The 13,406-nt window shown below is 60.6% G+C and overlaps 1 protein-coding gene across 4 annotated transcripts in view; it reads right to left on the bottom strand.

Annotated features, from left to right (window-relative positions):
• RAB11FIP3 (RAB11 family interacting protein 3) overlaps positions 1-13,379 on the bottom strand; it is a 44,483-nt gene extending 31,104 nt beyond the window's left edge. Inside the window, exons 1-2 of one of the 4 annotated variants that reach the window (XM_021411387.1) lie at positions 13,006-13,379; positions 4,856-4,949 (exon numbers count right to left, since the gene is read on the bottom strand). In XM_021411387.1, the coding sequence (XP_021267062.1) occupies positions 4,856-4,949; positions 13,006-13,329 (418 nt within the window). In that variant the 5' untranslated portion in view covers positions 13,330-13,379. Of the gene's footprint in view, positions 1-4,855; positions 4,950-7,294; positions 8,127-8,195; positions 8,219-13,005 lie in introns of those variants that run through there. The other 3 variants (XM_021411380.1, XM_021411383.1, XM_021411382.1) reach the window with 3 other exon arrangements.

The raw sequence follows: 13,406 nt of genomic DNA, 5'->3' as shown, positions 1-13,406 counted from the left end.
ATGCATCTTGCCTGATTCAGGCAGCAGACAGCCAGAGGAACCTCCTACATAAAACGGTCCCACGTGCAGAATAGAATCAAACAAAACCCTGCCCCAGGAGCCCAAAGGCGCCCGTTCATGGGCAGAAACCAAGCTGTGTCCTGCCTCCTCATTGCCAGGCCTGTGCCAGGGCAGCAGCTGCACAGCACCGTCCCACCACCCAGCTCCAGCTCACAGCTCCCACCTGGGGAAATCAAGGCAACCCAGCTGAAAGCAACCCAGTGCTCCCCAGCTCATTCTCCAGCCCTGTGCCTGCGAACGCTTGGGATACCGCGCTCAAAGCTAAGTGTAAGCGCAGCGCCTCGGAATCTAGGTAAGTTACAAAACCAGCAGTAAAAACTAAATATAGTGATCTATAAAACAGGCAGGTTTGAGCTCAGAGGACACAAGAATCCAGCGTCCTGACCGGAACTCAACCTGCATTTGCAGTGAGCTGAGGGAAGAAAATGCATCACTCCTCCCCATCTCACACCTGGGAGGCCTTTTGGAAGGGATGGTCGTGCTGCCAGGAGACACCTCGGCCACTACAGCACGTACCCCCCTGCTGCCAGACACGGCAGCGTGCAGCCCCCAGCCTCCAAAATCCATGGGCAGCCTTGGAGGCTGCGTTTGAAGCATCACAAATCCAGCAGCTCAGAACGGAGCCCATGGTAAACGAGGGGCAGCTCCGTGCTGCTGCCAAGCAGGTTTTCCTCAGGTTTTGTGCCTGTTACTCTCTGCCGGATGCAGCAAGATTCCTCTGGCAATAGGCGGAGAAAATATTCATAAAGAAAGAATCCTGACCGTGGCAGGAGATTCCTGGGCAAATCTCACGTTCTGCGGAGCCCAGGGGCTGCTCAGCCTTAGCGGCAGCTTTACAGCAGCACGTCTGAGTCATTCCCTGCCGTTCCCATCGCAGGGATGCGAGGAGGCCTCCGGACACAGCTTCTCCAACACCCCCTGTGCTGCTCCCGAAAGTAGGTCACTGCACCGCGCTGCCCGCCAGCCCGGTTTTGGGAACACACGCTCCCTGCTCAAGGCGCGGGGCAGGCCAAGCTTCGGCTCTGATGCAACCCTTGTCTGAGCTGCCAAGGCACAGACACGAACAGCCCCGGCTGTTTACGTCAACGAAGGACAACGCAAGCCAGGAGCGCTCCCCTGCCGCACGCCGTCGTGGGGAGCGTTGCGCTCGGAGCGGGGCAGGAGCCGTGCAGAGGTCCAAGCAGGCCCAGCAACGAGCACGGAGAGCAACGCTCCGTTTGCAAGCACGGCCCAAGCAGGTGCGGCTTTCCCCTTGTTTCTAGAGGGGTGATGAAGGGTTTGGCAACGGGCACCTGAGGAAGCATCCCCTTGGAGGCCGGCCCAGCGGCCGCACGCGTCAAGCAGCACTCGGGGCTCCTGGCTCTTAGGGACAGGCTCGGCAGTTTCCAAGCCAAGTGTTGAAGCAGCTCTATTTCAAGAGAAAAACCAAGCCCAGCTCTTCCAAGAAAGGCTCAGCTCCTTGCCCCCGGCAGAAGGGGTCACAGACTACAGGCACGTGGGCTCCACACTCCACAAGCACAGCGACCGCTAGGAGCATCTGCACCGCAGGGACGCGAAGTCCGATCTGCAGCCAGCAGCACCACAAAGAACAGCGGGAGGATTTTTCTTCTCCCTCCCTCTTAAATCCACATTTCAATACAGCATTTTAAGCCTTCGCTCCTTCCCGTGGCAGAACGAACAGCTCTCGTCACAAACTCCTTATCCCAGCAAGCAGCACACGCCGCAGCAGAGCAAGACGCAGGGCGAGACGTGCAGAGATGCAATCAGCGCAATTCCGATTTCATTCTCGCTCATGAATCAATCTTGATTTTCCCATTCACGGCAGCCCCGGTGCTGCGAGTGAAGGCAGAACACAAAGAGGCACCTGCTCTCCCCCAGCCACCACGGGCTGCCTCCCTGATGGGAGGGACGGGTGGGAGCACCGGGAGTGCCCCGACTGCAGCGGTGCTGCAGGGATGAAGGGCTCAGCAGATCGCGTTCCCGGCAGTGCCAGATGCTCCCCGGGTCATTAAACGTGCACACACGAGCTCTCCTCCCATCTGCTGGGCTTCGGTGATGTCTCACCTATCAAAAAGCAAACACCTTGCAAATGGGGCCTGGGCAGCCCTGCTGACAGCAGCAGGCTCTGACGTTAGCAGCATCCCATTGCAAATACTGCCATATTTATTGCTGCATGAACGCAGCCTCAGAAAATGACTGCTGGATTGGGAGCGCGTAAGGGAATGCATCCTTCAGCTTCTGGAGTTATCCCCGTGCAAGGAAAGCTTTCATTTCATGGAGCAGAAGCCATCTGCAATGCAGATCCTACAAAGAATGGAACTACACACGGACCAGGCGGTGGCTTACGCTGCCAGATGGGGCAGATACCTGAACTGGTGTGCTGCAGAACAGGGGCAGAGCCGTGTCAGCAGGGCAGCTCCCAGCCCCGCAGCTCCCAGCCCCCCAGCTCCCAGCCCCGCAGCTCCCAGCCCCTCAGCTCCCATCCCTGCAGCTCCCATCCCTGCAGCTCCCAGCCCCGCAGCTCCCAGCCCCGCAGCTCTCATCCTTGCAGATCCCATCCCTGCAGCTCCCAGCCCCGTAGCTCCCAGCCCTGCAGCTCCCAGCCCCGCAGCTCCCAGCCCCGCAGCTCCCAGCCCCGCAGCTCCCAGCCCCGCAGCTCCCAGCCCCACAGCTCTCATCCTTGCAGCTCCCATCCCTGCAGCTCCCAGCCCCGTAGCTTCCAGCCCCGCAGCTCCCAGCCCCCCAGCTCCCAGCCCCACAGCTCCCAGCCCCACAGCTCCCAGGCGTCCCCCGGCCGGTGCCCCGCTCGCTGCGGCCAGCGCTTCCCGCAGGCAGGAGCTCCGTTACAGCTTCCAGGTTTGGGTGTTGGCTCCGCAGCTGTATTTTCCATCTTCCCGAATCCAAAGAGCTTTTTAGCTCAAGATTTTTTATTATTATTATTATTTTTTTTTTTAAAGGAAGAAGCAAGATTTGACTATTTCCATCCCCCGGCCCTCCCCGATGGCTCAGGGCCGCCCTGGCTGCACAGAGCTCCTTTTGTTCAGGGTGCGGAGCGGTCCAACGATGCCGTGGGCTCCAGGAACACACCCAGCCCCGCTTCAAACAGCAGCAACCTGACCTGACCACAGCAGGCAGCCCCACCTGCAGCAGGGCACTGCCCAGAGCCCCGGCCCTGGGGTTTGCTTGGCTTTTCAGCCCCCATCCCCAGCTCAGCTCCCTGCCATCCACGCCTTCGTCCTGTGCTGCTTTCCAAGCAGCTCACGTGTGATTCCACAGACCCGCTTCTTACAGAGCAGATCCCTGCAGCACGCCTGCTTGGAGACTCCAAGCAGAGATGGGATCCACGCAGGGGAGGGAAGGGACTTTAAACACGTCACAACAGGGGGAAAAAAAAAAAAAAGAGTCAACGCTTCTTTAAAAGAGGCGGTTCTCTGCCATCTGTCAGTACAGCTGAGGACCGCGTTCTCCCATAAAGCCTTCTCTTTGGGAAGGGTGGATGGCCAGGCAGCCACAACGGGCTAAGATCCTCTCACTGCAATCTCCAATCCTGCTTCTTCAGCGCCCGAGCTGTTCTGCTCCTTCTCCCCACGGTCAGCATCACCTGCTGGACAGCAGCTGCCAGCAGCAGGGCTCGGACCCGCAGCATCGCTGCAGCACGGCGTGCAGCTGGCACACGGGCTGAGCGCTCAGCCTGCACTTTGCTCTGCAACCCAGCCCCAGGAGCACGGCATCGGCGTGTGCCACAACGCAGGCAGCTGGCACAGGGCTCAGCCTCCTCCCTGCACATACAGGCCACCCGGACACGGAGGCAGGTGTAAGGAGAGCAGCTGACAGCACAGGTTTTGCTTGTTTTGTAACCGCGCCTTCGGCGTGCCAGGCGAGCCCACAGGAGCTGAGGAAAATCAGGGCTGCTCCCCTAGGGAGAGCCTCCAGGAGGTGGGGATAGGGAAGGGAAAGCAGAGCATCCCCCGAAACAAACCCTCACGTCAGCTCTCGCTCACAGCGAGGGAGCTGCAGGCTACCAGGAAATGCAACAGGGCTCTCCCGAGCTGGAAAAAAGGCCAAGCTAATGAACAACGCCTCGTTAAAAGGATCTCCCAGCAGCAGGCACCACCTCTTCTGCCTTTGCAAAGGGATGGTCGATACTGGGCACCTCAACAGCAGCAACACGCCCTGCAGATCGTTTCAGCACGCACAGCCCAGCTGGTCAGACTCAACCTCAGCTTTTTGCAGCGCCGTGCGACATCGGAGAGCTCTGCCATGCTTAACCACCACCATAAACACGCAGCAATCTCTCACTAGCTTAATAAATAGGATCTTAAAAGCTTCGTCCAGACCTGCTTTCTCCATTCAATTAATAGAACGCAATGCTAGAGCCATGAATTATGGAGGAGAAACACAAGCCAGAGCTTTCACAAACGCGCTCGACTCCTGTAGCCATTTATTACAAATTAATAGCGTGCTGCTTTTCCTCCTGCATCAGGAGAACTGGGAGTTGCAATGCCCATCGCTGCGGGCAGGGCTGCACCGACGGGGCAGGGGGAGGGATGGGCAACCAAGAAAACCCAAGTGGTTTGCATGGGAATCGATGGCCTTTGATGGTACGGGTGCTCAGAAGCTCTTGTGCCAAGCACACCAAGGGCTGCATCGGAGCTGCCGCCCGCTGCTGGGTTCTCTGCCAGGCAATGAGCTCACAGCCCATCCCTCACGCCTTGCACTACATGTCCTTGGTGCACGCTGAGCCTCGGAGCAGCCGGGCTCTACGACAGCAGCACACGGAGCGCACCCAGCTCACCTCCATTTCTGATGGCTCTGATCCCCCGATGGAAATCTTCGAAGCTGATGACTCCGAGTCCGCTGGGATCAAGGTATTTCGTCAGGTCCTTCACCTGCAAGCACAACAGCAGCGTTACCTGGGGGGGGTTCATCAGCGCTTGGCTGCCACGGGAACTGCTGCTTTGATTCGGAATAGGGGAGTGCCACACTTGTCCAAGCACGGCCCTGTTCCGACGGGGATTTATTCATTTCTGTGTTTTAAAAGAGCTCCTCTCGTAACTGGGAAAACTCATTATCAGGCTGCCCAGTAGGAGGGCCCAATTAAGAGGGCTTGGTGATCACGAATTGTTCCACGTTACAAATGGAGGCCACCCAGCTGAAACATTCGCACAATGAGACGATGCCTGGAGGGGGGACATGAGCCGGGCAGCGCCGCGGGGCTGGGACATCCCAGGGCACAGCGAGGGCGATCCCAGCACTGGGGACAGGGCAGGGCGTGCTCGGAGAGCAAAACCCAAAGCGGTTCCTCGTGGTCCTGCGTGCAGAGAGCAGCTCGAAACACTGAGGGGTCACAGGGTACAGCATGATTTAATTAGCCCATGTGAACCCCAGGTGAAAAGGAGAGATGGAAACCATGCTAAGCATCAGCCAGCTGCTGCTCCGGGGAGAGATGAATTGCGGTTCCCATTCAGAACCATTGAGGGTGGAAGGACCACGAAGATGATCACCTCGTCCAACCACCAACCCGTCCCCACCATGCCACACCAGCACCTCACCCTGTGCAGCACGCTGCCACCTCTGCAGACCCCGCTCACCCAAGGGCTGCGGTGCTGGCAGCCCAGCCCAGGCAGACCATCGTGCCCTGGGATGCTATGGGAATGCCTCGTCACCTCCACACACACACTGCAGCGTTTTGCCTTCCAACAAGAAACGAGCTTTGCTCCTCAGCTGAACCAGCGGTGACGATTCCAAATTTGCACTGACACAAAGGCTGGGGCAGCTGCACGACCCGGGGGTTTTCCAGGGAGGGAAGGGATTCCCCGCCAGCTCAGCAGCACAAGGAGCAGGAAAAGGAAGCAGCAGGCCTTGCTGGCGCTGCACACCTCCAGCACGCAGCGGATGGATGCAGCAGGACCACACAGCCATTGCTTGAGCCACCAGCAGCAACAGAGCAGCTCACTGGGGGACAAGTCCTCACTGCAGCGAGCAGGCTGGATCCCGACACAGCACGCTGCTGGCTGGGACTCGGCTTTAGCCTAAATACAACCCCTAGATGAAGACGTTCCCCTGGGAATCTCAGATATAGGGCTTAAATTTGGGGTTGCGGAGCCAGGAGATGCCCTTGATGGTCTTTGTGGGCTCCTTCTGGCTCAGGATATTCAGTGCTACAACTCGGCCCCATGCTCCGACCCGGTGGCAGCAGCCAGCGCTGACTGGGGACTGCTGGGAACCTGCGAGCAGCTCAAAACACATCACTCTTTCACCTGGAAAAGCCCTCCCACAGTAAGGCAGAGGTCCTGCACAGAGGTGCTCGCAGCACAGCTCTGGAAGCAGCTGCTCGGGGTGAGGACGGAGCCCCAGGCCTGCATTCCTGCAGGGGGCACAGGAAGCACAGCCCAGCAGCTCCGGTTACCCAGGCACTCCTCGCTGCCGCCCCCAGCCAGACCTGACCCCAGAGCGATGCCTTTCCTCCAAAGAGGAGAACGTGGCCGCAGGCAGCCCAGAAAGGTTCCCTGTAGCTTTATTCTGTAGCTGCTTGAGCAGCTTTGCAAGTCACTGCGCCGTCGCTCCTCACACATCTCCTCATTCAGCTTGGACGACACAAGGCAAAACCTTGCTCTCATCCAGCTGCCGAGCCGCTAGCAGCCTCTGCTTCCACCTCCCCTTATTGCTGCCTGCGGTTCTGCTGGCTTGGTGCAAGGCTCCATGCTACATTTAACACGTGCAGAGCCAGCCCAGGGCCTTCTGCTCAGCCTCACCCAGCCCACCCCTCTGCTTACCCTCAGCCTTTGCATTGCAGGCTGCCTATCGAGCCTGCCTGCTTTGCAGCATGGGATGGGGCAGCACGCATCGGGCAGCCCACAGAACTTCAGCGGAGAGAAAGCTGAGTGCCACACTGACATTTCTGCCAAAGGCAGGGATTTTTTAGGCATGGATGCTCTGACAAGCAGGGGAGGGCTCAGGCTGGACGCTCTCCTCTTTACGTCTATCCAGCTCTTCAGCCTGAGGTGCTGCACAGAGCTCAATAGGGCAAGGGCGAGCAGCAAGGTCCTGCTCGTGCAGGTGGATGCAGCACCTCTGCCCTGCTACTGGAGGGCACGAAGCAGCATCTTCATTTGTTTGTGAATTACCACTTTGCCTCCGGAGGCTAAACCCATCCTCTCAAGAAAAAAAAAAAAAAAATGTATATATATGTTTTTAAATGCTAATTACAGAAGTTAGAAGCCGCGTTCTTTACCTTTGGAGATGTGCCACTGTGTTGGCAGCACTGCACTCAGACCCCCGGGCGCTTGCACGAGCTGCAGACCGCGCTGCCCTGGGCGCCTCCGGGTCAGTGAGCTGCAATGCAACCAGCTGGAATGAACGGATCCCTCTTAATGCTGCATTTGTCTGGGCTAAGTCCACAACCGTCCCCCCGTGCCGGGCAATGGATGTGCCAACAATGTGAGCAGAACTCAGCGCTGCTCCGTCCCAGTTTGCTGCTGTGATCTGAATGGGGCTGCGCGGAACCCAGAGCAGAAATGCCCTTCCCAGTGCTGCACCTCTGTAGTTTCACTGGTGAAACTCCATGCAGGGCTGGCAGCTCGGGGATACATCTGCCCCAGCAACGTTCCTAGGAACCCACTCTGCCATTTGTTAAAGGATCTGGCACTACGGCAAGCAGGCGGAACCCCAGAACAGGCTTCTCTTCTGCTGCAATTACACCTAATTAACTAACCTCTAAAATACCCCCCAGGGGGGCAGATCCCATTACAGGGAGAGGCAATGGTCAATTGTGAGGAAGCAGCACAAGAGCTGCATTATTTATCCTGCGAGCGGTGGCACTCGGCCAGGGCTGCAGCAGCACTGCCCTGTGCGGAGCCCCAGGAGGAAGGCAGCAGGTTGAGCCCGGCCAGGGCCCTGCTCCAAGGCCCCAAAAACATCAGGGAGGATGCCGAGGGCCCAGCCCCCTCCTGCCACCCTCACAGGGCAGAACAAAGCTCTGCATCCAGGCAGAGCTCAGCATGGAGCCCACGTTTCCCACGTGCAACTGATTGGATGCTGGGAGAAACCCCCCAGGTCCACAGAATCACTCAGGTTGGAGAAGACCTCTCAGACCCCCAGCTCCAACCCCAGCCCACCCCACCGTGCCCACTGACCACGTCCTCAGTGCCACATCCCCATGGTTCCTGCACGTCTCCATGCACGGTGACCCCACCGCTCCCTGGCAGCAGTGCCCCTGCATCACTGCTCTTCCTGAGAATAACTTTTCCCCAGTATCCAACCTGAGCACACCCTCCCCTCCAAAACAGGTGGGGGTATGGGGCTTTTGGGCTGCGCAGCTCCGTGGATTCCCTGCACCTCCTCCACTGAGCTCTGTCGTGCTTATAAATGCACGCTCGTAGCTCAGGTGTGACTAAGTTGTGCCTCCATTGTTACTGCCGAAGCGTAACAACATTTAAAGGAACAGCTTCGAGGGTGGTTGGAGAACCTCAGCAGGAAGGAGAAGTCGCACTGAAACGCTTGTATCCAAATGTTTGCCTCGTGTATTCCAGATTTCCTGCCCCTGTCACGCACTCGAAGGACTCAGCTCCGTACTGAACACCTTCATTTGCTCAACCAAACTTGAAACAGTTCTTCTCCCTCAGCCCTCCAGGACGGGGAAGGTTTTGTTTTCCAGCTTTTGTTCTAACGACGCTGGAAACCCGCTGCCAGCCCTCCCCAAACACGTGGCTGCATCCAGAGGAACAGGAGCTGTCGTGCAAGGCTCCCACCCCTGCAGCGTGCATCTCGACAGAGCCGAAGCACAGACAGCAACAAGCCCCAGGTGTCACGTACAGGGGACTGAGGGCTGCAGGCTGCAAGCACCGGCCCCACAACATCCCTACAAGAAGCCGGGATGATGCTAACCCACCTCCGGTTCGCTGCCCCTCAGCCAGCAGGTCTCCAGCAGCCCCCGGTCCCACAGCATGGCAGAGCTGCCAGGGAACGCTCACCGCCCGCTTCCTGCCCTTGAAAGCTTCTGTTCTGCGAGCACTGCTGCTCCGGGATCCTCCTGCTCAGCCTGAGCTTCCTGCTGGGCTCCAGCAAGCGGATTTCCCCTGCCAGGTCATCGGCTCCAGCTCCCGGCCTTGGGTTTTGCTCCTTCCCGGAGCAGCCCTGCAGCTTGCAAGCTGAAAACCTCCTTCAGAAGCAGCAGTGACTCAACCTCAGCTAATGGTACCGGGCTTGCACCAAAGGGTGTTGGTGCAGACGGAGCAGCAGCTCTCTTTTCTGAAGAAAACCAGCACATCGGTAAAAATGTCTATATTAAGAAATAATCAGATGATCACCACGCTGCTCTGGAAGGCGACGCCGTGAGGGATGCTCAGCCTGCAAAAGGCCCTCGCAGACAGGTCCCAATTTCTACACCACAATGAAACCCAACGTGTCAGAGGGAATGAGAGACGCTGTGCTCCCAGAGCAGCAAACGGGGCTGGAAAGGGGATGTGGGGCTGGAAAGGGGCTCTGGGAGGGGGGTCTGTGGGACGGGGCCGAGCAGGGGGAGGTGCTGCTGCCCGCAGGGTCCAGCAGGCAGGTGCTGCACCGGGAACAGTGGGAGAGGGAAACGCTTTCGGCGTGCAGGAGCAGCTGGAAGCACAAATTCACCATTCCCCAAGGCCGCGTCCGCCGCCTGCGTCAGTGGGAGAGGCGGACAAGCCGAGCGCAGCAGCGAGATACAGCAAAGCACAGCCCCATCCCACACAGCGCCCCGAGCTGCCGTCCTGCTGGCCGCGGGCCCGGTGACTCAGGATGCACCGGGAGCTGCTGGGACGCGCTCTGTGCTGCAGCCCCGGTGAGGGCCCAGCACAGCGAGAAGCGTGCTGCCGGCCCCCAGCTGCGCTGCAGGGAGCAGGAGCGCGGGGAAGTGCCACGCTGCGGCGTGCGATACGGTTTCACCGAGCTCAGAATTGCTCGTGCTCACGCGGAGGAACCGGGCCGGGGCGTCTCAGCAGGAAGGAGCCTGGAGGGGGTGCAGAGCATCGCTCCCTGCCCCAGAGCCAGGTTCAAAGCCGACCCCGTCTGAACACAAGCAGTGAGGGGAAGTCGAAACGGGGGTAAAATCGAGAGAAACGACGCGGGCAATTGGTGTAATGGCTCTCAATTACTGGCTGTATTGGGTTACATAATGATAGCAGAGCTATGAAACGCTCTGGAAGTGTTTACAGCTGAAGCGGTGTCAGGCAGACACGGCTCGGAGCGCGGACCCGCTGCGTGCTGCTTGCAGCCCCATCCCGGGGGGGCAGCGGTCCCGGATCCGTTCTGCTGGTTACAGCCCCAGGAGGAGCCCACCCTGCTCCTCACAGGGAGGAATCCTTCCAGGATTCAGCCTCTGCTCTCACCCCTCAGAGCGCAGCCCCGCACGGGCTCTGCCTGCCCCCTCGCTGCCCACCCGGCCAGCGCTGTGGGTGCAAAGCTCCCGGCAGGTAGCAGGGGGCAGACACAAGGACCCCCACCACCCCGAGCCCCCTGCCAGGACCCGGCCCCGCTCCCTGCCCTCCTGCCCAGGCTTTGGGCTGCATCTGAGCTCCCAAAATACCTCTGTGCCATAAGGGCAGATAAAAAAGGTTTCTCAGAGGAGCTGGCGGATGGGGTACGGTCACCCCAGGCAGACGCTGCTCCTTTGAGCTCTGGCGGGTGATCCATGGGGCTGACGACAGCCACTAATGCACAAAGCGCTGTTATCACAGGGATCTGCCCGCGGTGCAATACGCTCCTAAGCCATTCCCAGCCAAAAACAGGGCCCTGTCAAGGAGCTCGGAGCCAAGTTAACAGGAGAAGCAAAAAGGCACCCGCCCTACCCCCACACCGCAGAAATAATCCCTTTAATGGAGTCCCTGGGACGCTTACAAATAAGAGCGCTTCTTTGCACATCCCATGTTCACCTCACCGGGATCCACTGCACCCAAGCAGAAGATCCATCCAGGACAAGTGAACAGCTCCAGGTCCACTTCCCTTCCAAAGCACAGGGCCCCGTCCACCTGCCCGAGCCCGCAGCACCGCGCTGCAGCTCCGCTCCCAGCAAAGCCCAGCAGCAATCAGAGCAATGAAAGGAGCAGCAGCACAGCTGGAAGCGATGTAAGCTCCACTCGCACCTCTGCAGCCTGCACATCCACGCAAGACGCTCGCAGGAATCCCTCGGTACGCGAAGCCGGCGGTTCCTCTGCTCCAAGGGTGTAAAGCCCTCAAAGATGGGGGTGGGGAGGGGGATAGTGAGGTTCCCTCGTGTCAGAGCTGCAAAAGATGAGATCTCAGGGGTGAGTGGGAGAGGACAGAGGGAGCAGGGGGGATGCTCATGCAGCAGGCTCCTCCGCCTCCAGTCGTCTCCTACATCAAAACCAAAGAGGAAAATCCGGGATGCCAGCAGGAGGGCTTCTGCTGGTGCTCCACGGCCGCTCCTCCTCCTTCCCTACACAACACAGCATTCCCAGCGGGGAGCACAGCTGCTAAGGAAGCACTCGGCCGCTGCAGTGGGGACAGGTAGAGCCCAGCGCCCACGAGGGCAAACAGAGCTTGGCCGGGCTGGGTTATTGCACAACGGCTGAGTGCATGAGACAAACAGCACGAGGCAACAAAACCTCCTCGGGAGGCGTGCCCCCACCTGAGACTGCCATCCCACACCAACGGGGAACAACAGGCCTTCAGCAACAACCGAGCCCCAAACCTCCCCATTTTCATCATCTGGAGAAAAAAGAAATAGACTGAAATTCACAAGCACGTTGGCTTTTAGGGCATAAACAGCTGGGTCCTTCCCCTCAGTGCTGAGCTAGGAACTATGGCAGCCAAGCAGGCAGCACTGAGCTGGGCAGCCCCCGGGTGCCCCCCGTGATGCCAGGCGAGCTGCGCCTGCTCCTGGTGCAGGGGACGCTCGCTCTGCACATCTCAGTGACCACACAGAACACACACAACGTATTTCAGCATGGATGGCATTGCTGAGAACGGCGCTCCGTGGGAAGGAACTGGAAGGAGAGCCCTGTTAGTACAGCCCAGCTGGATCAGGCCGCTCCCAGCTGCCCAGAACCTCCTGGACACCCCACCTGGATCCAGACAGACCCCAGGCAGGATCCGGAGCATCCCGGACAGCAGCAGCGGGGGATGCCCGGGCCAGGGCAGCTCCCGGTGCTGGCTGCTCACGGCTTCCCCCAGCACCACGGCACCGCCTGCTCCGTGGCACAGCAACGCCGGCTGTGCCGTGCCCCTCCGCAGCCCGCCGGCACGTCGGGCATCCCCTCGTCACAGGGGTTTTGTCTCAAAGAAACACCGCCGCATCCTTCTCAGGGGGCGTTTTTACCGCGAGGACGCGGACAAAAAGCCCTCCTCCGCCCAGCACTCCTTCACACATGGTAATTTGCTTTGTCATGCCGCTGGAACACGGCGCGGCGGCACGGCTGAGAATCCGAGCGCGGCTCTGGCTGAGCGCACAAGCGGGCCGGGCACCGAGCGGCTCCAGCAGCACCGCCTCCAACCGAGCCATCCCGCACGGTACCTGCCGGCAGCACCAAACCCGGCCCCGGCCCGCTCCATTTTAGGTCACGCCGGACAGCTTCAAATTACACCGCATCCGATCCGCCGCAAGGGAACCGCACCACGGTGCTGCGGGGCAGCGAGGAGAAGGCAAACGCAGCGCTCAGGTGCGGCACGACCGGGCGACGCGTGAGCCCGCAGCCCCGGGCCGCCCGGCACGGTCAGCCCCGGGACGGCACGAAGCGTCCACCCGCACCCGGAGCCCGACCGAGGGACGGCAGCCACCGCCTCCGGGCACAGCACGCGGCCTCCGCCGCTCGCCGCCCCGAGAACCCCGCGGTGCCGGGCATCGTGCGGCAGCAGGAGGTGCGAGGGCAGGGCGGCCGCGGAGCGTCGGGGCGCGGCGACCCGGCAGCCGGTCCTCGGAACGGCCCCGCCGCGTCGGGGGACGGGCCCCGGCCTCACCTGCTCGGCCCCGTAGGCTGTGGCGAACTGGACGAACTCCTCCACGCGCACGAAGCCGTCGCCGTCGCGGTCGAGGGCGTCGAAGACGGGGCGCAGGCGGGGCTCGTCCTCCGGGCAGCCCCCGTGCCCCGGGGGGGCCCATGGCGGCGTCCCCGCTGCCGGCTCAGCCGCCCATAGGGCCGGCTCCGCTCCCGGCTCCGGCTCCGACCCCGGCTCCGCTTCCAGCTCTAGCTCCGGCTCCGCTCCCGGCTCCGGCCCCGGTTCGTCCCACCGCGGCCCGGGACGGAGCGGCGGTGCCGGCGGGGGCCGTGCCGGCGGCTCCATGCTCACGGGCAGCGCTCGGCCCCCCGCCCCGCCGCTGCCCGGCTCCCTGCCCGGCTGGTCCCCGCGGCGCGGCCATG

The sequence above is a fragment of the Numida meleagris genome, chromosome 13 (assembly GCF_002078875.1).
Source record: "Numida meleagris isolate 19003 breed g44 Domestic line chromosome 13, NumMel1.0, whole genome shotgun sequence".
Lineage (NCBI taxonomy): Eukaryota > Metazoa > Chordata > Aves > Galliformes > Numididae > Numida > Numida meleagris.
The sequence above is the reverse complement of the archived record's forward strand: the minus strand, read 5'-3'. Positions and strand labels throughout refer to the sequence as shown.